Source organism: Festucalex cinctus, chromosome 3, assembly GCF_051991245.1.
Source record: "Festucalex cinctus isolate MCC-2025b chromosome 3, RoL_Fcin_1.0, whole genome shotgun sequence".
NCBI lineage: Eukaryota > Metazoa > Chordata > Actinopteri > Syngnathiformes > Syngnathidae > Festucalex > Festucalex cinctus.
Window position 1 is genome coordinate 14,457,910 of NC_135413.1, and position 22,866 is coordinate 14,480,775.

The window sequence follows — 22,866 nt, forward strand, 5'->3', positions numbered from 1 at the left end:
CAAAATAAGAGTGACTGACAACATTCTCATCATAAGGGACATTTGCATGACTAGACAAACTAAGATTAGAGCTGTCAAACGATTACATTTTTTAATCAGATTAATCACATTTTAGAATTGTGATTACTCAAGATTAATCGCTTAATTAAAAAAGACTTCTTCTTTTTTTTATCAACATTTTTTGCCCGCCAAATTTGCCGAGTTATATGTTAATTATTTCAACATTTCATGTTATGAGGACAGCTTAAGCATTTTTTGATCCCCTGCTCGCTCTCATCCTCCTCTTTTATAATCAGTAATTTAGTTGCATAATTTAAAATGGAAAAAAAATGACCTAAATATTTTTGACATGAACTTCTGAATGCCACACACAAACATTTATTAAATGCTTTATTGCTCAAACGCAACCTGTGCTACCTTTAATGCAACCATCCACTGTCAGCTAAAAGATCATCTGCGATAAAAAATTAATAGTCATTAATCTGCTTAATACTCTTTAACTTTGACAGCACTAATAACCATCAAACATGATCATGATGGGCGATGGTTATGTCACTCTGTATAGCACCTGCACAATGTGTAGAAGCTTTGGAGCAGGTGACCCTGGTTCGATACCTGTCCATGCGGTCCTCTCCTGCAGGTCATTCCTTCTCTTTCCCATTTCCTATCAACTCTTCAGCTGTCCTGCTGATTGAAGGCTGAAAAGCCAAAACATATAACAAAACAAAATAATTATCATCATAAGGAACAGAGTAACTGTATAGCAACTACAACATAAAATGACGAGAGCAAATAAGACTGATAAATACCTTGTCATAAAAAGAGACAACATAATACAAGACCATCGCAATTCAGTAACTCCATGACCCAACACAACACAGTTGTCAGCAGTCAGCTCCAAAAAGAATCGTGGTGGCTTCAAAGTTCTTCCATTTCATTCTTGAGACAATCTAGTCTCAGATCCCTCCAGACGATTCCTTTGACTTGATTTGAGCTCCGGTTTAAGTCTAACTTCTTACTATAGCTTTGTATGTATGCATGCGAGTTCTATATAATGTAATATAATGATGGCCTTTGTTCCAGACTGTCTGAATACAACTGAGTACAAAGAAAAAGACATGTTGTCAATTCATCTAAGTCACTAATCTCACTCTTGTATGGATGAATGAATCACACTGAACTCCTCCAAGGTGTTTCACACAACAGTTACGCAAACAGAACCACTTCGATTCCTATCATGTAAATATGTTCAGACTTCTTAGTGCCGTGTTGGCTTATGGGATACACACACGCAACTCGTCCCATTGTCCTGCATGCACAAATGGGCTGCACGTGATGGATTATTTAGTGATGGATTAACATGAACATGGCCCTTATATTTGCAACATGAAAATGACCCTACAGGACAAAGTAGCATGAATAAATTCATCTTGTATAGCAGAGGGGAAAATTGCGTATCAATCAATCCGTCAGTGGACAAACGCTTTCTTTCATGGAGCGAGTTGGCCTCTGGGTGACACTCCAAGACATCAGAGACACCATCAAGCGTGTCATAATGGGGCAGCGGGGTGTTGCACGCCCCAATTTGATTTGTCTTTGCGAGTCCTGGTGACGTAGGAGGGTTATACGACACATTATGTCCTTCAAGTCATTTATCACTTGTTTGATCCTGGCCAATAGATGCAGCACAGCTTTTGTCACCCCCTCCCAAGTGCAGGCACGTGGCAAACACCTGCAGGCCGTGCGCGTGCGTGCGGGTGTGTGTAGCCTTTTAACAGAGCGTTCAAGGACCCGTAACTTAAACTTGAGTTGAATAGAACCCAGGCCTTTCAATCAGACACAAGAACCATGTCATGACATGGAGCAACATCAGGGAAGAAATGTAATCAGAATCATGAAAATGGTACAAAATTGTACGAGCGAGAAGGTGAGAGGAATTGGTGATGAATACCATAGAACCCGAAACAGAACCGTCATATCGGAAAAAGGCACACTTATCAAGAGAGAAAGTAAATCAACATCATAAATAGAAGAAGAAAAAGTACACCATGATGTTATCTGTATTTATTTTTCTTTGCAAATACACCCTCCAGGCACATGCAGGAATCTCCCTCCTCACACTTGTCACTGTGCCACGGTTGTGCCACTTGTAGTAAAAACATAATGGTGAACTTAATTCTACACTTGCATGAGGTTTGAGATGTTATAAAGCATGACCTTTTTGTATACTGTATGTACAATTTATTTAACTTGTCGGTTAAAACTGCTTAAATGTTTAACCACGCAGTACAGGGATCCGAATCAGAGCTTTGTGTTGGCCACCCCACACCTCGGGGAAATATTTTGATATCTGTAACTTTCCTGTCATTTTCACATAGATAAAGTACTCCTAGATTGTTGTGATCTGAGGTTGGAAAAGCGCAGACACAAAAAAGATTTGAACTCTTTATTTGCATAACATCGAGAGACGTAGAACAAACTTGACTAGACAAGAAACAATGAGAATGCATCGAGAATCACGGGACGCCAAGCCCCCTTCGGCTGTGGAGATGCACAGAGGAACAGAGGTAATAATCCGACAAACACACACTTCTCTGTTTGGCTTACGGTGAATTGATCGGATTGGCTGTGGCTAGACATGTGGAGAATAGGACTGACATGGAATTATCTGATTGGCTGTTGACCAGAAAAAGAGATTAAAGATTCTTGACATCACATAGCTTCTGACATCACATATCTTAAAACCAGTTGAAACTAGATGCCGATTACATCAGTTCAAAACAGACACTTGACCTCACGGTCATGACCCAAACATAACCCTTGCATGACCCAAACTTAACCCTGGCATGACCCAGTCATGACATAGAGCCATTGATGCTCACCAATTCATTTGTACTCGCTGCATATATAAAGAACAAATTTACAGTTTGTGATCTGAGTTACTTATTTTCTACTGAAATGTGGAACTGCCGGCATTCAGTAAATATTTTTCACTTGAATTTTAAATACATTTGAACATACTCAGAAGTACATGCAAATGTACTTTGTAAAAACGGTATATTTTCCCAATAATTCCACAGAGTAGTTTTGAGCATGCATTATGGGGAAAAATGCAGAATCTAAATCGTGAACTGAAGACATAATAATAAATCATAACAGTTACGAATAAGCAATATTTTTTATTTAATTTTTGAACATACAGTATTGGTATAATGTGAGACAAATGCTAAAAATGTTGTTTTTGTAGCCTACAACCCTACAAGTACATTTGAACGCATTTGTAAATATGTTTAAACGTATTACGGCAATCAAAACTGTTAACTCCACATTGGCAGTTTCAAGCTGGCACTGTGGATTTTTTTGTTTTGCTTTTATAACGTGGCAGTCAAAGAGTTAGTGAGGTGAGTAATATGAAAATGTGTAGAAAACAAGAAGCGGAAATGACGTCCATTTGTCCATTGGTTGCAATTTAGACAGATGTCGATCACATTACCACGTAGCAAGTTACTCTTTCTACTTCTCCGTCTACACACAGGTTATTCTGAATCTTTCAAAAAATGGGATTTTGACAACAAATAAAATGGCGTCATCTATTAAGTAAATATTTATTATTATTTGTCCATCAACTCTGTTACGTTTTTCCGGAGGTGTTTTATCATATTTGGATTGCAACCTCCTTTGCACAATATTATTTTATGACACTTGTTGCGAATTAGCATTGAAATCTAGCACCAACGTTTTAAAATCTGACATTCGGGGAGAACCGGAACATTAGTCCCGGTTCCACTTGGGATGCCTATCCCTAATTATGTGTACTTTATTTCATGAAACCCTGACGGTGGATGGTATGATAAACTACTACTTCTCAATTACGGATGGGATTATGAGCATGTGAATGTACATGTGCATGTGCTGATTACAGCCACCCCTTAATGAGATGTTGTGCCACCCTGGCCACCGCAACCCACTGAAAAATGTCTGCCTATGTCCCTGTACAGGGATAGTTTAATTTTGCTTGTTGGGAAATTCGTTTTGACCTTAAAACGGATTGTGTTCACTGTCAAAGGTTTTACTGTATTATATGTATACAATATCACGATGATGATTTTTTTTTTTATGAAACATGACGAGTTTTTTGTCTTTTATTATTGTATTACTACAAACTAAAAGCACAATAATCATATTATTACTCTTAGCTGCATTAATTTTACGAAAAGGAAGTGAGCAACTATATAAGATGTGATTATAATCATACAATGAATAATTGTAGGGTCCCACATGTTGCATCTGGGAGAAAAATGCATTTTCAATCATGATCTGTGTAGCTGTTTTTGTTCATAATAGTAATAATTGAGTTTAATCATTTACAATAAAGGCCCCAAATTTAAATAATGAGGCGCAAAGGAAGCACAATGGCGCCCACAGTGGGGTGTTGTGCTCCCTATTTTGAGAGAGATGTGCTCGTGATTGAGCCCTGCTTGAAAAACACAGTCGGGGATACAACCAGCCTACAAGGCCAGGTTTTTATTTAGATTGATCTTAGGCAGGCCAATACGAATTTTGACCTGTCGCATTGTCTTGCTGACTTTCCCGGGGCCGTATTTCAAATGGGCTTTGAGACGAGTGAATTGCCCCTCCCCCTCCTCCTCCCTCCCCAAAGCACTCTCCCTGCAGGCGCAATATAGTGCACGCATGAAACAATGCAATGCAAGAAAAGTAATATTAATCTCCCCTCCCTGAATGCAGACAAAGGTGCGCGTCTCTCGTGCTTATTGAGGGCTCACCCAGCTGCGCAATTTTAGCCCCATGTGTCCAATCAAGTAGGGGAAAGGTCACTGAGGAGGTTGGACTTGAATAGAAGTGCTCCATAGTTTGCTCAATTACCGCCTCCCACGCGTGAACATACGCTCGTAAAGATGGGAGCAAACCAACGCACACATGAACGCAAGCATGTAATATAAATAGATTATTTTATTTATAAAAACTCGTTTTACACAAATATATCTGTTAAAAACAAATATGTACATTTGGAGGCTACAGGAAGTGGAGAACAAGTGCATACATCAAAAGAGATCTCCTTTTCACCCCTTATTTTGTAAAGGGGGCAAAAACTACAATTCGTCTCATGTAGTAGCCTTGATATTGCTGATAAAACAATTTCCAGTGTACAAAAATAGGTCTTTGAGTTTACAACGAATGACAAGAAATAAGTGTACATGTGTCCATTTTCAGTCGTATGAGGACGGTGTGTGAGCGTCACCTAATAATTGCACTTATTCAACAGTATTTACTTCAACGCGTCAACGTGACACAGTCCAACAACTTCTTCATTCCCTCAGTTCCTGCCATTATTGCTTGAGTCGGGTGAGGGCGGGCGCGCCACAACCCCGTTCGAACCCGCCGCTTGTCCAGTCGCGACCATGCGCCCGCTCGGGCGTCAGTAGCGGTCGAACCAGGTGGTGAAGTCCAACAACTCCTGCTCCTCGGAGCTCAGAGGCTCGTCGGACGAGTACGTGGAGTGGGGCGACTCCGGGTCGGCCGAGTATGTGTTGGACAGCGTCGGCGAGGGCAGCCCGCATTGGAACGCCGCCGACACCGCGTCGTGCTCGTCTAAAAGTTGCTGCAAAGCCCGGATGTACTCCACCGCTGAGCGCAGGGTCTCCACCTTGCTCATCTTCTTGTTGGCGGCCCCGTTGGGCACGTGCTGGCGCAGCGTCTGGAAGCCCATGTTGACCTGCTTGACCCGGTTCCGCTCGCGTTCGTTCCGCCGGGCCACGGCCACGGGCTGCTGCTGCGGGATGGAGTAGCCCAGGCCGTTGAAGCTCAAGCGCCGCTTGCAGCGCAGCAGCTCGGGCGAGTTGGAGCGCTGTCTCTTCAGCACCTTGCTTCGGTTCTGCTCATGCGCGCCCGGGAGCGAGCAATCCTGCGCCGGGGCGTGCACGTTCAAGCCGGCGCGTCTGTCAGTGAGCGCGAAGGTGAAGGCGCTCTGCGTGGTGGTGATGGTTGCCATGTCTGTGACAGCTCCGGTGATGGATGCGGTGACGCTTGGCTCTCGTGTCCTTCGCGTGGGGGGGAGGACCGAGTGGTGGCCGACTGTGGTCCAAGTCTCTCTTGACTGCTGTTCTGCACGAGCCGATGTGACCCAAACTTTGGCAGCACTCCTCTTTTTCAACACGCGCCCCCGACGCACACCCCACCCCCCCCCTCGCACGCTCCGCGGCGAGGCCCCGCCCCCGCTGTGTGATTCTTCCGCGGGCCGGCTCCCTCGGGCCAGGCGCGTGGCTCCGGGAGCTCAATAAACAATCTGAGCTTTCACTGGGTCCCGAGCACGCGCTGGCCTCATTTGCATTCCAATGTCTCCAACTTGAAGGCCCATTGGTCCATTCAAACGGCCTGCAACCGTGCGAGAAGAAAGCAGGGAGCTCGAGGGGCGAGGAGGGAGGGGGGGGGGGGGGGGGGGGGGGGTTAACAGAAAAGACTGGGGGGAAAAAAGGGGAGAATGGAAAAAAAAAAAGTGAATGGTTGGACTCTTTGAAATGCCTTTTGAATTTGACAATGTACCCCTGGCAAGTCTTCAAATTATAAGTCCTCGCCCCCCAACCGTCCTCCTCCTCCGGCTCTTTACGATCACAAATACCAAGACGCTCGGTGGTGTATCCAGGCTACAGCTTTACGCAGCCAAATAGATGCTAAGCGTGTCTGTGTGCACAGTAATTGGCAATTAGACAACTGGCGCGAGGACGCGATTCACTCCAAAGTAAACATTTTGTGTTTATGACATGCGGGCTATGTCGCTCTTGCTGCAGAGCGAGTTCCTAATCCCAAATCGAACTGCAGGTGCACGGAGGCATTTCAGCACCATCGCAGAGTGGACAGTTTGATAACAAGAGAATTTACCTTTAACAGGTTTAAAAGTGCACCAATGCCTTTAAAAAAAAAAAAAAGTGAAGGGGAGGGAAAAAAAACACTTGGGTTTGCTCGGGTTCAGAAAGTATCTTTGCACTGTCGATCTTGTTTTAGAAGAAGCTCATGCAATCCATGTGGGGGTGAAATTAGGTAATTACGCCACCTTGTGGCATGAATAAGTAATTTCAACCAATGCGCCTCTTCAGGTCAACCAAAATTTACAACGTGACACCAATCCGTTAATTTTCTTTGATTATTCTTTTTTTATTTTTCGACTCTTCCATCAAACGTGCATGTTTTTGCAATGTGGGAGGATGCCAGAGTAACCAAAGACAAGCACAGGGAGTTGCTTGTTTCGCACTAGTTCATCCATTTATATGTTCTTTTATCAGGTGAAGTCTCTTGATTATAGATGTGTGCCGCAGGCATTTTCGAAAATAAGTTTAGTGTTTATCATCTATCTTTTCCTTTGTCACTGCCAGCGACGTATGATGAGAGGCAGAAGTTCAGAACAATGACAAGTTATTCCACTAGATGGCAGAAGGTACAACGAAACTGTGTACCAACCGTATGCACATTTCTTTGGTGATATTTTTGTTTGGTGGCCTTTTTTATTACATGAAAATATAGCATGTGCTCCCAATTTACCATTTGTTTCCCATTTAATTTTATTGTTTTGCTTAAGTGCAATTTCTATGGAAGTTACTTTGCTATGCAGTATAACTTGAATGATTACATTTTTTTTTAAATGAACTCTGAACACTTTTCCCATATTTTCATAAATTGCATACACCTGCAAATCTCAATATGGGTTGTTTTTTGTTTTGCCGTATGTGTCTTGTGCTTAATGAAATTTCACACAAACTGCAGTTTCTCCATGATGACACTTGGTGAAAATACAGTAGCAAAAAAATCCTCCTTTAGTCTGTATTTATGATTAGGTGCTCTATATTTATTTTGGATGGTGCCTATACTGTACATGTGCCATGACAAAATGCCAAATGTTTCATGCTTTTATGGTGGCCAGTGTCGACAGCAGGGACAACCCTCACACCTCCTCTTTATATTATGGGAAAATTTGATGAAAACCATGTAAAACAGTAGTGTGGGGGACTTTCCATTTGAATAGGGGTCTTGCAAAACCAGAACAACTGCCTCTCACTTCCAAATACAACACAAATATCAAAGTCTTTACGAAGGTATTTAAGGTTGTTATAACGAACAAGTTAAGAACGGCATTGCTAAGTTTCAAAGTTGCAAATAACAGCCGCGCGTCACATGCTCTTAAAGGGGGAGGGAGTGTGAGAGTGTGAACAGGAAGGAAAGTTGAAGGAGGGACAACAATACAGTAACACATTTCATTGAAAGAAAAAAAAATCCCCTATTCAATGGTTGCATCATATTCACGGTTTCAAAGGTGCAGAATAAAATGTAACCATCAGGTTTGGATAAGGCAACAATAATGGCAGCAATATCAAAGTTTCAATAAGCTATTAAGATTAAAATGAGAAAATCATCTTTATTGTTTATAGTAATAATAATTAATAATACTACTTTGGATGGATGGAAGTAAATACTGAAGTTTTCAAATTATAGCAGAGGATCATTGCCAGGGCTGGGACTCATTTTCAGCCCTGGAGTTTCTTTAGTTCACATTTTAATGAACATACACAATTTGACAGTTTGTCTATCAATGTAAAACAGATGAGCATTCCCTCCAACGATACTACTATTACATTGGATCAAAAATATAATTTACAATTGAATGCGATTACATTATTATTATTTGAACAAGTATGTCAAGAGTAAATGGACCAAAAAAAGGCAAAAAGAAACCAATAAGCAAATGCACATTAAATGGGATAAGACAAGACACACTTAGCAAATGAAGTTAAACCAGCAAGATTAAGGCAGCTAACATTGTACTTCCTGTTAGTGCTCTTATTTTGACATATGTTCTCACCACTTCTGGTGCACTACTGATCCCATCATACTTTGTTGCTGTTACTATTAGTAACACTTGTGATTGTGTTTCGCCTCTTTTATGTGTTAGTTTTGTCCAGACAAGGTTTAATAGTTATGCTGTTTATTGTTTCTATTCATGGATTAAAGTATTGCTACTTTTGATATTAAATTATGTAACTTGGTGACAACCTTAGTAACACAAAGGCAGGCAGTCAGTGTGGCCTGGAAGGAGGGTTGGAGTTACAGTTGATTGACAATGGGATAGTCAACACGTGATGATGTGGATATTCTTTATTGACGGGCTGATGATGTGTGGGTTACTACCGGCGCGATTTTGCCGATTCGCGGCCCAAAATATCGGACTCCCCACCGGGTCTGATTGTTGCTGAGCACTTGTGCATGTTGCATCTTTTTCAACAGGCTAACCTACCATAAAGAGCAGAAACCAGGGACAAGTGTGGACGTATGAAGAGGACCGCCATGAGAATTGAAACTCAAATGAATTTAACAACAATACAAAATACCAGCAGGCTGTTACAGTACCAGGGGGTAGTCGGAAATTTTCACTTTGATCATTCAAGGTCCAAGCTCAAAGCTATGTAACGTTGAGCTTGGACCTTTGGAAGTTCCAAGTGGGAAAATTTCTTACTTTCCAGCAGCAGTCTGGAATGTCATCAAACACGTCTGACGACTGCTGATTAACTTGATGTTGGACATAATTTGATGACAAGATTTTTTTTGGTAGCTTAACATTTTGTTAACTTTTACTAAATTACTTCTCACTGAGGATATATTGACAAATATCAGCATTTTCCACGTCGAACCGGTTGTGACAAATGTCAAGTGTTTCATTGCACTTATTCCTCATCGGACATGTATGACTCCAATTTTATGAACCTCAATATAACGATACAAGAAGATACTGAGGGGGAAAGCACAGGGAGCCATAAAACGAAAAAAATAATTCAGCATAAGATCATGAACAAAGGAGTCCACAAATAACTTTAAAAAAAAAAAAAAAACATTAGAAAATACAAGTCCATATCCTATTTTATTAAGAACATTTTAGAAACAAATCCCTATCAGATCTCACAACAAGCTGATTTTTTATTTTTTAATATCATCTTTGTGTCATTGTAAGGTGCAACATGATCCTCTTTCTGCTCCTGCCTGCCGTGAGGCCTGAGACCTCAAAAGGAGTCCACATAGCTGGAATGAGGAAGTGTCCACACTGAATATGTCTCACTTCTGTATTACTGACATTTCAACTGTGTATGTTTCAAAAGAACATGGGGAAAAGCTTTGGAAAATACAATGGCCAAAAAACATTGGACTGTTGCGTGATTGTGTATAGAAAATGGACAAGCCGCCAAGAAAAGGTGAAAACTAACTTGATCCTCCAGTTTTGTGGTCCATTCAGAGGTGTGTAAACAGTGTGGCGCTATAAATAGAAGCTCCGTTGGGTGGGCGGTTTTTCAAGATGAAATACATCATGAAGCTGGTGTGCCCCACCATCAGTTTTTAATACTCACACAGAATACAATCGCACACCTGCAGCGTCCTGACGCCAAAAGTCCCTTGGTCTGGATTATGACAGCTCATTTAGAAATGATGTCTTTAACTCGAATTCCATGAGTAATTTCTCATGTAGTATTTTGGTGAGCAAAATGTCAAATAAAAGTCAGGGCAGGTGGATGAGATTTCATGCCACATGATGGTTTCAATAACACTTTAGTTTCAGCCACAGAAATATATGCGCAGATCTATTATTTATAATCAACTTTCATTAGCACTGCATTATCATAGATCAGGAATCATCTTGTTTTTGTTTATCCATCCTATTGTGATACTTGACCTGCCGTGTTTTAAAAATTAAAATGGTGCAAGGCAGATTCACAACTCTTTGTGTCAAAATGAAGACAAAATTGTAAATTGTGCAATAAACTTAGAACTAGCACCTAATCATCAGGGGATTGAGAAAATATTTGGAATATATTGTTTGGTCTCAGGGCTTGAGTTGGTTGAAATCACTGATGAAATACGACGGAAGGATGATGCAAGACAAGCGATGACGTCATAATTCCAAGACAAATTTCATTTTCACCCAATACCGAAAGTAGACGTCGATTTAGACAACCTGAAAAAACACCGGTTTGCTGAGTTTATGCACCGGAAGCTGCCCCCACTACACCTTCTCAAGCAGGGAATACCACAGGAAGCGGTGCCCTCCCACTTAATGGGAGGCACGCGATACTGTGTGTGGGCGTGTGTATAAAATCTCATTCAGTGTCGGAAAGAATCAGATAAACTCCTGCTCAAGGAAGGAACAAGTGCCAAGAAATGCAATGGTAAGATTTTCTCTGTATTAATCTATTTTGCTTGAAGGTGGACAATTGGGTGATTGTGTGGTATCTTACTTCCCTTTAAAGCCTACAGTGTCAGATTATTCAGCTATTACTAAACTGATAGTCTCCCAATTCTTCCTGAGTGATGACTAACGCAACATGTTTCATCTCAGCCCTCACAAGCCACCGTTTGCCAGCTGGCTGATAGAGCAAGTGCAGGCGGGTCGGCATGAAGGTCTGTGCTACGTCGCTCCAAACAAGATCCGAATTCCCTGGAAACACAACTCCAAAAGGGACTGCGCTGATGTCGACACCAAAATATTTCATGTAGGTCAAGTTGTTGCATCATGTTACCAGGCTGATACACTTGTTTGCCACATTCTACAATTCAATATTTAAATGAAATTTCACTGGTGTTCTCGGTTTAAAGATAAAGGCTCGTGCAATGGAAATTGATTACCTTTCCACTGCATCTAGAAAAAAAAGAGTGCCATCTAGAGGAGTAAATAAACATCAAGTGCTTCATGAAGCTTCATTTGTCCATCAATACAGTTAAAGCTACTGAACACAAACTTAAATTTTGAAACGATACTGCCACCTGTGATGAAAAATGAAACTGCAAACATCCTTCACGTACATACTGCGCGCATGACGTCACATCCGCAGAGAGAGGGCGGGAAATTCAAACCCAAATCCAGTCTGAAAACTATTGGCCAGAGGCTTGCAGAAGTTGCCAGTGTCAACAGCTAATGCGTTAATTTACTGATTAGAAAAAGTTTCAGTCATAAATGGTCAAATAAAAAATGACAAGATATTTAAGGGCAAATTGTTAAAAAGAGCAGCTTTAAGTCTAAATTTGGAGTTTAACCATTTTAAAGTCAATTTGTTGAATTTCCATCCATCCATCCATTTTCTTGACCGCTTATTACTCACAAGGGTCGCGGGGGCTGCTGGCGCCTATCTCAGCTGGCTCTGGGCAGTAGGCGGGGGACACCCTGGACTGGTTGCCAACCAATCGCAGGGCACAATTTGTTGAATTTTTTAGTTGGAAATGCTATTAGAATGCGACAAAAAGACTCAACAGACATTGTGTACAATATTTGGTATTTTTGCTTGTCTTTTTACATGCAATGTATTCCAAACCCTGTCCAAAAAAAAAACCCCTGTTATGGTAATTTACTGACACAATCTAAAATATATATATATATATATATATTAAGGGTGTCACGATTTCGATTTTTTATCGAAATCGATCGAAATTACGTCACGATTTCGAGCATCGAAATAGAAGAGAGGACACACGATTCGATGCCCCCCCCCCGCGCCCGCCGCCACCGCCACCTCCCAGGAAAGCAAATGAGACGCAGCCATTCAGCTACTAGCTAACGGCACTTGTTAGCTGACTTCTCCTGCAGTCATGATGGCAAGCGCGGACAGACACAGCAATGGTGCTTCAAGCCGCTCCCGCTTCTCTCGTCACCAGTTTGGAAACATTTTGCGTTCCCGGTGAGTTATGTCGACAACGTTCACGTTGTCGATAAAAAGACCACAGTTGCAAGATATGCTATGTGCGCGTACTGTACTCGGCCACGGTGTTACGCCCGGCTCGTCAAGGGGAAGGGAAGTAACACAATAACAGAAAATATAGAGTAGATAAACACGGGTCGACTTTAACATCTGAGTAGTTTTAATTGAAATTTCAGGCAGGGGTTTGACAAGGGAGTGAAAGTGGAAGGTGAACAAATAATAACCGCATTTGACAGAACTGACAGAACGGAGGAGAAACAATAACTAATAGGGGTATAATACACGGATACACAATAGCGTCGCGCTGGCACAGTCGTCCAATCGGAGTGTCGCGCTGGCACAGTCGTCCAATCGGAGTGTCGCGCTGGCACAGTCGTCCAATCGGAGTGTCGCGCTGGCACAGTCCTCCAATCAGAGTGTCGCGCTGGCGCATTCAAACTGAATGGCCCGAGCCGCCAGCCGTAACAACGGGAAACACGACAAACATGACGGGACATTTACGCAGGCATCACAAAGATTTAGATTTATCAAATTCAACTAGAAGTGGGAAAACAACGGTCCAACCAACTATTTCATCCTCATTTACAGTGAAACTTCCACACACTTCAGCTCGCGCGAAACGCCAGATCCATAGGTCTATTTATAGCAGCAGACCTGCAGCCTTGGAAAACGCTGGATTCAAACATTTAATTAGTGTACTTGAACCACGCTACAGTATGCCCAGCAACTGTAAATGTTGGGATATAGTTTGTTCAGGCTGTATTTGTTCCATGACTTTGGATACAATATATTTTTTGTTGTTGTTGCACATTGCACATTATTTTAAGAGGAACGCACAGCACACTGTTGTAACCAAAAACAGTCAATAGATGGCAGGCACCCACTGTGACTTTTTGTTTTTGTTTTTTTATTTTTTATTTTACACTTCAGTAAGAACAAGACGGTTAACTTTATATTGTAAATAAATTCTTTGAATTTGATCATTCCTGCCTAATGTCAATTATCATATATTACATAAATTTACACAAAAATAATATGGAAATTGCATCACCTATATGTAGCCGATCTTTTGAAATAAGATTTACTGTACAATGAATAGAACCAATGATCATAGACTAGCCTTAGCCTACAGAAGCATATGCCTCTGTGTTATAAAGTGGGGGAGCGGAGAAAAAAAAAAAAAAAAAAAAATCGAAAAAAAAATCGAATCGTGACCCCAAAATCGAAATTTAAATCGAATCGTGGAGTTGGCGAATCGTGACACCCCTAATATATATATATATATATATATATATATATATATATATATATATATATATATATATATATATAGAGGTAATTTCTACCACAATCTAGAACATTCTAACCAATTATAAATTCAGAACACTGGATTTGACAGATGTGTTTTGAAAAAGACACTGCATAATTTTGGCCAAGGAACTTTTGCCAAAATATATATATATAAAAAAATTTAAAAAAAAACTTCTTTTTTTTTTTTTTTTTTTTTGTAAATGGCTACAACCTCAAAAACATATTAGCTAAAGTGTGAATATGTCACACTAGGGCGTACATCTTCATAATGTAGTCGCAACCCACTTTTAAGATATGAAAATTAAAGCTCCCCCCACACCCCCATTTCAAAATATCGTCAGAAAATACATATGCATGTTACATCTAACTCATTCACTGCCAGTCATTATAGAAAATTTTTACATTTCCAATACTCACGTGATATTACATTCAATAATTATATATAAACCGAATCTACCAAATAACAGAATAGACTCCCTAGTTTTTGTCCCGTCCCGTTCTTTTATAATTGACAGCAGAAAAATGTAGGTTTGCCAAAATACAGCCATTTCTCCCATGGACTCTGAAACTGTGTTTATTTCCTATAAAATGGGGCAATGATGTCATCTACCGGTGGTTGGGCATCAGTAAAGTTGTTTCCAAGTTTGATATTTACAGTGGAGCATGCTCAGATTCGCCCCCATTTAGCACCGCTCTAAAAAATACAATTGACAAGTATACTTGTCAAAGGCAGTGAATTAAACACCATTTCAAAGGAGTTTGACACACGACCAAAAGCATAACAAAAACTGAGCTGCACTTTGTTTACACCGTAGTTAGTGACCAGAGCGCAAATGAGTACGCTTTCCTCACATTTCCCAATACTGTCTGTCATACATGTTCTTTGTGGGAACTTGGTCGCCAGAATACAAATTCAATTAATTATTTACTAGCTGTAAGTGACTTTCTAGTTCATCCCTAATCTATATAGTATATTTACATTGATTTGCAGAGCTGCTCACTGTAAAACTGAATGACAATTCAGTTCAAACTGCTGCCACTGTATTCCACCTAACAAGATGTGACTGGATGGTTCACAGGACTGGGCAGTTGTCAGTGGTAAAATCAGCACATTCCCAAATAATAAGGCCAGATGGAAAACAAACTTTCGCTGTAACCTGAACAACCACCCACTACACTTCAAACTGATTGAAGATAACTCCAAGACTGCAGACCCTCATAAAATCTATGAGATTATCAACACTAAAAGTAAGACGGGTTCGACTTTATCCAGATCTTCAATTGCTAAAGCAAATTTACAATTTAATTTGTTCTTTTTCATTCATTTATAGGCCCAGAGGAAAGTATACAAAATCCACTGGAGGAGTCTGACATGATTGTAGACCTCTACAGGGCTCCCACAGAGGTGCATTTCTACCTTCAGTATAACTGACACGTATCATGATCAAAATAATGTCTGTGCTACTGTGTGCTCTGTAGTGCTGTAATACCTCAATGCTATTTTTTTCCTCTCCAAACAGCAACAATTTGCTCAGAATTCTATGGCCTTAGACCATGGCAGCCAACCATCAGGTACAACCATTTACTTACTTAAAATAAAACTTGACCCTCTTACATTATTTGCTAAAATTTAATTCCCTCTCTCTCTCTAATGGGTTCCCAACAGATTATTTCCAGCATCCAACTGTCCAGGGAAACAGTTTTGAAACTATTACACATCTTTTACCAGGTGGGTATTTTCTTCCTTCTGTGAAGGTAAATAAACACTGAAACCTCACAATTAAAAGACATTTCAGAAAAAAACAGTTATTAAAAAGTAACATTTGAGTTAGCCCTGTGAGGGAAAGACTACAGTACATTGATGGACAGTACTAATGGAACTCTTAAGGGAGCGCTAGGAAGCCCTCGTAATCTTTGACATGATCTTGTTCTTTCAGTCATGACTGACTTTTCTCTTCCCAGTAAATCCATATCTGCCTCCGTATTGGAGTATTGACTTGGAGGTCTCCATCCACTACAGAAAAAGACAAATGTTAAAGACTACAGTGAACACAGCTCGTCTCCAACTCCACAACCTCCAAGAGGCCTGTGAGAAAAACTCCTATCCTCTCTGCTTCCCCACCACTCAAGGCCTGTTGGACCACAAACAGGTGCCTTGCAACATTCAACACACTTCGTCTGAAACGGCCTATGGCAACAGAACTGATTTTATTCAATTTTATAGTTCACAGTATTGGACGAGTCACTAGCAGTGTAGTTGTTCAGAAAGTGGACATTCTTGCAGCTGGCGTAGAATCAATTCATACTTAGTGGCCCAGTCAAACTTGAAATAAAACAATCTGATTGAACTGTAGACTCAATACTGGATTGTCGGATTTGACCTTGGAACAGAGAAAGAAGAGAGGTTATGGACACACAGTATTAAACTATAGTTCAAAAAAAGTATCATGTTAAATCTAAAAATATAAGTGAGTTTGTGCTGTGGCCACTGGCTAGCAACCCTTTTAAAATGTAGAATGCCTTCATTTTCAGTGGCTCAGAAGTATTCAAACAACTATGAGCACATCGGGTCAGGTACCGTCCATTTTTTTTCATCCAACAAATGGGATAAACGGCATTTATATTAGGGATCGAGTTGGTAATAAGCAGCAGTTTGGATACGTAGTAAATCAATTTGAAGTAGGCCTACATCCATCCATCCATTTTCTTGACCGCTTATTCCTCACAAGGGTCACGGGGGTTGCTGGCGCCTATCTCAGCTGGCTCTGGGCAATAGGCGGGGGACACCCCGGCCAATCGCAGGGAAAGTAGGCCTACAATCAGTAGTAAATAAATAAATAAATAAATAAATAAATTGTATAGAGCAGTTACTTTACAGGTGCTTTCTTATTCAAGGACTATTTGGAATTCTGTTCAAAATATGTCTCTTTGTGAAAACACTTCAACCGTGGAAAATTGATGTCTCATTCCTAAAATGTTAAAGCCGTATTCTTGTGAAACCTCTTGAATTTAAGGCTGAGAGTCTACACTTCAATCAATGTTTTATTTAAAATCTGTTTTGGTGGTGGAAGCACCAGAAGGCAAACTAATCACCGTCAACACTGCGTCCAAATACCTTTAGGCCAAACACAAAGACGGCTCACCGTTCGTTTGTTTTTTTTTCTAACTACCGTTTTTCCACCAGATTGAGTACACCAATCGCATCCTGAACAGTATCCAGAGAGGTCTTCTCCTTGAGGTTTATGAGTCTGGCATTTATGGCATCAGGCAGGACACTTGCCGTGTGTTTGCCAGCACTGATCAACCCAGCATGGCTCCAGCACACCCGAAAAAACTCCCCAAAAACACGAGTGTGGAGCTCTTCAATGTTCAAAAGTTTGTTCACGGTAGGTGTAATTGTCTAAAACTAATTCATATTGCGGTTAGCACACAGTGAAATGTTACTGGTTTTATTTACATTTGTTCCAGAACTAAAACAGTTTCAAGAGAACAAGGGAAGCTCTCCTAACTATACCATCACAATGTGTTTTGGAGAGATGTTCCCGGATGGAAAACCGCTCGAGCAGAAACTGATTGTTGTTCAGGTGAGGCCATATTCAAACAAAAAACATTATGGGAGGTCAAATGCTCTTTTATACACACAAGTGCTCTAAAGTGTGTCCTTCTCCGTGTCAACACAGGTGGTCCCGCTGATCTTCCAAACTTTTCACGAGAAGGCCCAGAGTGAGGGAGCTTCTTCTCTAAACAGCGCCAACATCAGTCTCCAGTTTTCACACAACAGCTTCCAGGATTTCATTGCTTCTCACTTGAGCCCGCCGACAACTGAATTCAGCGAACAGTCCAGTGGAGATTTTTTGTCCCATTTGCCAATAAATTCTTAGTAAAACTGGTTATTTTTGCAGCTCTTCACTTTTGAGAAATATGGTGTACTTTTTAGCCATTCATATCTGTCAATTTTGCTTTTAAACTACAGTATATTGTAGAGGTGTTAAAAAAAATCGATTCGGCGATATATCGCGATACTACATCGCGCGATTCTCGAATCGATTCAATAATCGGCAGAATCGATTTTTTTTTTTTTTTTTTTTTTTTTTTTTAGGATTCACACCTTGAGCATGGAAGAATGTTATATGAACGGAACATTAAGCCTTAATATTTTATTTTAATGCTGTTCAAACATGAAACAGATTACAACCTCTATAAGACTGAAATTTCAGATAAATAAATAATACATTTTCATATAAATCTTACACTCTACAAGCTTACTGATTAGTATTTTCTAAATTTGAATGAAAAAAAATCGCAACAATCGACTTATAAATTCGTATCGGGATTAATCGGTATCGAATCGAATCGTGACCTGTGAATCGTGATACGAATCGAATCGTCAGGTACTAGGCAATTCACACCCCTAGTATATTGTATTCAGCCTCTAAGTGTAGGTCATTTTAAACCACTTTTAGTTGCTTATTGACTGTAAAGCTAATTATGAGCTAACAGTTTTTAACCTAAATTTTTCCAAACTAAGTGTGCAGTGAATCACCAATAAAAGAAGCTACTGCCAATACAATGCTGAGCCTGCATAGCACGTAAATTAAAAATGTTTCCCATAGATAAAATTAACCTTCTATTGTACAATTTACTTATTGAAGCAGTGCTCTCTAACATACGGGATGCAGGCCAGAACCGGCCTGTCAATGTGGCCGGGAGGTCAGAGCACAAACTGCAGTTTTTCCACAAAACTTAACGCGTTACTAATTTTGTCCACTGGAGCGTACACTGATTACCACATTCATGAAATGTGGTAACTCCGGATTTGATAAAAATGCACTAATTTTTTTGCAATAGGGTAATAATGAATGGGAATGTACCAAAAAATAAAAACCACAAACATACTGGTCCGGCCTACTTGAAATTTTGATGAAAGTGGTCCCTAAATTAAAATGAGTGATACCTCTGTCTCGTACGTCCAGCTTGTATCTCATTGAGCAGCGCAGGCTTGTGAGGGTTTGCGCACATAGTGAGTCTTGTCAAGAGACTCTCAAACACCCTCTTTATACTCTAAAGGCATTTTTCTTGTTGCCATCAATTTTTTAACATGTTCAAAATTTCTCTGGCAAGAAAAACGGTTTGTGAGTATAGAAAGGGTTTGAGAGTGTGTGGCGAGTGTCTTTGCAACGTTTTGGAACACTGAACGAAGCCTGTGGGAAAAAAAAAAAAAAAAAGAACACTCGCAAGCCTGCAAATCTCGGTGCGATACAGGCTAAAATGTGATTTAAAGATAAAAAAAAATAAAAATAAAAATAAATAAATAAATAAAAATGCAGCTTTACTATGTTCCATTAACTAAAGCTTATGTGGCTTAAAAAATGGGAACGCAGACAATGTTTTTCTCTCCTGTCCCTCTGTCTCCGTTAGGAGTTGTGTCCATCGGGAGGAAGTTGTACACATAAGTTTAGCAGTGTTGTATATTAGATGCTGCTACTTACAAATTATTGACAAAAAAAAGAAGACAGAGTACCATATTTACATTTACTGTATCTTTGTTCAAGTAACAAAATCTTCATCCATTTATTAAATTGAGACGTTAGCAACAGGCAGCATTTACGGAAAAAAAAAACAGGTAGGTGGTCATAATTAAATCAAAATTATTTACAAGTTAAAATTAAACTTCCTGCTGACATGTTGTCCAAAGATTTAATAACAGTGACTTTTCTTAAACATTTACAACGCAAAAACTGCCTGTGAACCCAAAAAAATGGAGCTTTGGCTACTGATGAATATCCACCGAACAAAAAGTTACACTTGCTGAGAATGGGAGTACTTATAGAGAAAAATCTCTTAAAGGTACAACTTCAGCTGTGCATGAAAAGTTTTTGTTGCATCCCAACAAAAGACCAAAATGCAAACTCGTCCACTGTGATGAAGAAATCAAATCTTACTGGAAAAACTCTCTCTTGTAAAACCAGCGAATGCGTGTTGATGGGACTTCAATCAGCGGCCGTCAGACGTCTTCATGGGCTTGGTGTCAGATTTCTGATATTTCCGAGCATGTTTGTACTTGTTCACATAAGCTTTGATCAGATTGCCCACCTTCAACGGGTTAATTTCCCCACTCTTGCTGTGACACACCTAGTGAAACATATGATGATTCAACTGAAAGTCGTCGGTCTAAGATGAAAACAACCGATCATGATTTCATCCAACTATCCGAGAACCCACCTTCTGCACAGCTTTGCGTAGAATGTCTTTATATTCCTGCTTGGTGATGTCTCTCTTCTGGTAGAAAGGTTTGATGGCAAGTTTCACCTCTTCAATGGCTCTCTCCTGCATGTGAAGCTTCTTCAAATACGCCTGGCAGCCACTTCCGCTCGGAACAGTGCTGTCGTCTTGCTTGGATGAATCACTGACTGAAGCAGGTCTGCCTGTGTCCTGTTCGGGAAGTTTGTGCAAAATGGCCCAACTTAGAGCCAGTCACAAGAGAGCAATACAGTTTTGGTGAAGTTTTGTTGGCTATCTTGAGTCGTGTCTAATGTGAGTGGAAATATTTGAAGTAGAAAGACGATTATAACAAATTGCAGAACAGTAATACTATTAGCTTGATTCTTTATTATGACCTTTTTTTTTTTTTTATTTAACTTTTACTATTTAAAGTTATTGAATTAACATAGCAGTTTAAATTAATTATGTCAATATTGATATTATTCAGTGAGAAATATCATATCCTGGATTTCATTATGTGAATTTTAGTTTCATTTAACCTGAAATGACGCCACTTTCAGGTTTCGCTTTCAATGATGTCATGTGCCACAAACAGTTGCGCCACCAAGGCTTGCTGCACAAACACTGCCACCCACTGGTGACTCAATTATCGCATATGTTATCTCTTGGTACAGAACTTCAGTTACTAAAATATAAAACAAAGAAAGAAGTGACTCAAGTGCTGATGTAGACAGAAATGTACTATTTTGAAAAAGCAAAGCCATTTCATAGTTTCATTTTCAGGAACTCAGAAATATTTGGAACTAATTTGACTTGTGAGTTTAATTCATAGTCTATTTACTAGTACAGTACTGTATATCACTTCAATTATTTATGTTTGATTCTTTGTCCTGTCAATAAACGACAGAGTACATCTGCAACTTTTCCCCAGGCGAGGGCATTACCGTTCCTTCATTACTCACTTTATTTTTTTTTAACTTTCGTCAAGCGGCAATGTATGGGGAAGGGGGGGGGGGGGAGAACAACAACAAAAAAACAACAACATAAACCTAAATCAACCAAGTGACGACTTGGAGCTCCAAAATCTCAGACATAATCCAAGACACCGATATACAAGGAAAGTGCATTTTGAATCAGGTGTGATAGTGTGCAGGGGCAATAATAATAATAATAATAATAATAATAATAACAACAACAATAATAAAAGAGGAAAGTAGTAGTGTCATACCCAAATACTCAACTGTAGTAAGTCTTACCTGGCTGGTGGTAATGAATGGAGGTCTGTGAGCTGCCTCCTGCTTCAGCATTGTTTTATACAAAGCCATCTCTGAAAGAAAGTACGGCAAGAAATCAAACAGATGCAGGAGCAATTACTGGACAGCAAAATGTGGAAAACGAGAAATCATCCCTTACTGCTGACACACTTGTCTGGTTGCGTTCCTTCAGGCTCTTGTATATTCCATGTCACTCTCTTCCCTTGAATCTTCATTTTGGATGCAGTCAACAGCTGTTCTGCATCAGTCTTGACTTCCTGTCTGATGTCTTCTTTTTTGACATTGACACCAATGTCTTCCTGTTTGATATTGGCACCAATGTCCTCAGTCTGCTCTTGGTTCACAGGATCGGGGCTGTCAAGCACCATATCCATGAAGTAGTCCTCATCAGAGTCTAGGGCCAGCTCCGTTGGGACTTTCAGCTCAATCGTGTTTGTCTGGTCCACTGGGGCCTTGACAAGGGGCTGAAAGTGGTTAGGTGACTGCTGGTGACCATCAGAGGTGAGAGGTGAGGTGACTGGCAATTGTGAAGATACTGACTCAGCTTCAATTTGAGTGCTTTCACAAATTTCTTCTGTCTTCATCGTTTCAAATATTTCCATCTCAATGGGCTCTATTTTTTGCCCTTGGATGGTCGACGGTGTATCTTCTTTCTCAGTGTGTGAGGGGGTGGGAGAATGTTGAAACATATCTATAGATTGTCGCTCATCTTTCTTTTCCTTTTCAATGATTTTTATATCTTTCTTAATTCCTATAGCTTTCGTGTCAATGTCATCTTCCTTTTGAATTTCTGCAACAGAGGTAGAATAGGACATATCATTTCTAAGTTCACATTTTTCCCCCTCTTTTACAGAACTTTGTGAGACTTCGGTTTCTTTTTTAGTGTCCTTGTCATATTTTGTCGAAAAACAGGACACTGAAGTTTTTTGAAAACTTTTAGATGAGCCATCCACTCTCCTCCTCTCTCTTGAGCTTGATCTAGACCGAGGTCTCCTTTTGTCTTTTTGCCAAGGCTTCACATCTTCATAACGCAAGTACATGCGCTCTTTCCTTCTTTCCTTGGATCTGGACCTGTATGGCGACTTGGATGGAGATTTAGAATAGGAGCGTCTACGTCTGTGGTCCTTGGATCTACCTCTGGACCGTGATCTGGACCGAGAACGATGACCCTTTGACACCCTTCTTCTATCACGGCCACTTTTGCTACTATCAGTTCTTTCCTGGCTGCTTTCATCACATCGTTTTCTCCTTGACTGCTCCCTGCTGCTTGATCTGGAGCTAGACCTTCACATTAAAAATCATAGAGGAACAATTAA

The 22,866-nt window shown here is 40.2% G+C and overlaps 3 protein-coding genes across 7 annotated transcripts in view; 1 reads left to right on the forward strand and 2 right to left on the reverse strand.

Moving 5' to 3' along the window:
- Positions 1-532: 532 nt before the first annotated feature.
- The window catches only part of phrf1 (PHD and ring finger domains 1), a 37,175-nt gene continuing 14,841 nt past the window's right edge, over positions 533-22,866 (reverse strand). For 2 of the 4 annotated variants that reach the window (XM_077515970.1, XM_077515969.1), the window contains exons 16-19: positions 21,690-22,834; positions 21,533-21,603; positions 20,277-20,486; positions 19,573-20,186 (exon numbers count right to left, since the gene is read on the reverse strand). In XM_077515970.1, the coding sequence (XP_077372096.1) occupies positions 20,049-20,186; positions 20,277-20,486; positions 21,533-21,603; positions 21,690-22,834 (1,564 nt within the window). In that variant the 3' untranslated portion in view covers positions 19,573-20,048. Of the gene's footprint in view, positions 699-16,249; positions 16,436-19,572; positions 20,187-20,276; positions 20,487-21,532; positions 21,604-21,689; positions 22,835-22,866 lie in introns of those variants that run through there. The other 2 variants (XR_013282801.1, XR_013282800.1) reach the window with 2 other exon arrangements.
- On the reverse strand, positions 4,956-6,328 carry ascl1b (achaete-scute family bHLH transcription factor 1b). Its single transcript, XM_077518017.1, has one exon. It carries the CDS (start codon positions 6,008-6,010, stop codon positions 5,438-5,440), a length of 573 nt encoding a protein of 190 aa, XP_077374143.1. The 5' UTR covers positions 6,011-6,328; the 3' UTR covers positions 4,956-5,437.
- Positions 10,846-17,945, forward strand: irf7 (interferon regulatory factor 7). Of its 2 annotated transcripts, XM_077515972.1 has the most exons (10): positions 10,846-11,219; positions 11,390-11,543; positions 15,134-15,302; positions 15,386-15,459; positions 15,575-15,626; positions 15,721-15,783; positions 16,017-16,204; positions 17,239-17,440; positions 17,523-17,638; positions 17,735-17,945. In XM_077515972.1, the coding sequence occupies exons 1-10, from the start codon at positions 11,212-11,214 to the stop codon at positions 17,933-17,935; spliced, it is 1,227 nt and encodes a 408-aa protein (XP_077372098.1). In that variant the 5' UTR covers positions 10,846-11,211; the 3' UTR covers positions 17,936-17,945. The 2 variants fall into 2 exon arrangements, with proteins under 2 accessions (XP_077372098.1, XP_077372097.1); XM_077515971.1 differs by lacking the exon at positions 10,846-11,219 and having other exon boundaries at positions 11,376-11,543.

Coding starts and splice junctions, on each gene's coding strand:
- ascl1b (XM_077518017.1), bottom strand. CDS start 6,010: ATGGCAACCATCACCACCACGCAGAGCGCCTTCACCTTCGCGCTCACT.
- irf7 (XM_077515971.1), top strand. CDS start 11,376: ATGTTTCATCTCAGCCCTCACAAGCCACCGTTTGCCAGCTGGCTGATA. Junction 11,544..15,133: donor TCGACACCAAAATATTTCAT/GTAGGTCAAGTT, acceptor GATGGTTCACAG/GACTGGGCAGTTGTCAGTGG. Junction 17,639..17,734: donor AGAAACTGATTGTTGTTCAG/GTGAGGCCATAT, acceptor GTGTCAACACAG/GTGGTCCCGCTGATCTTCCA.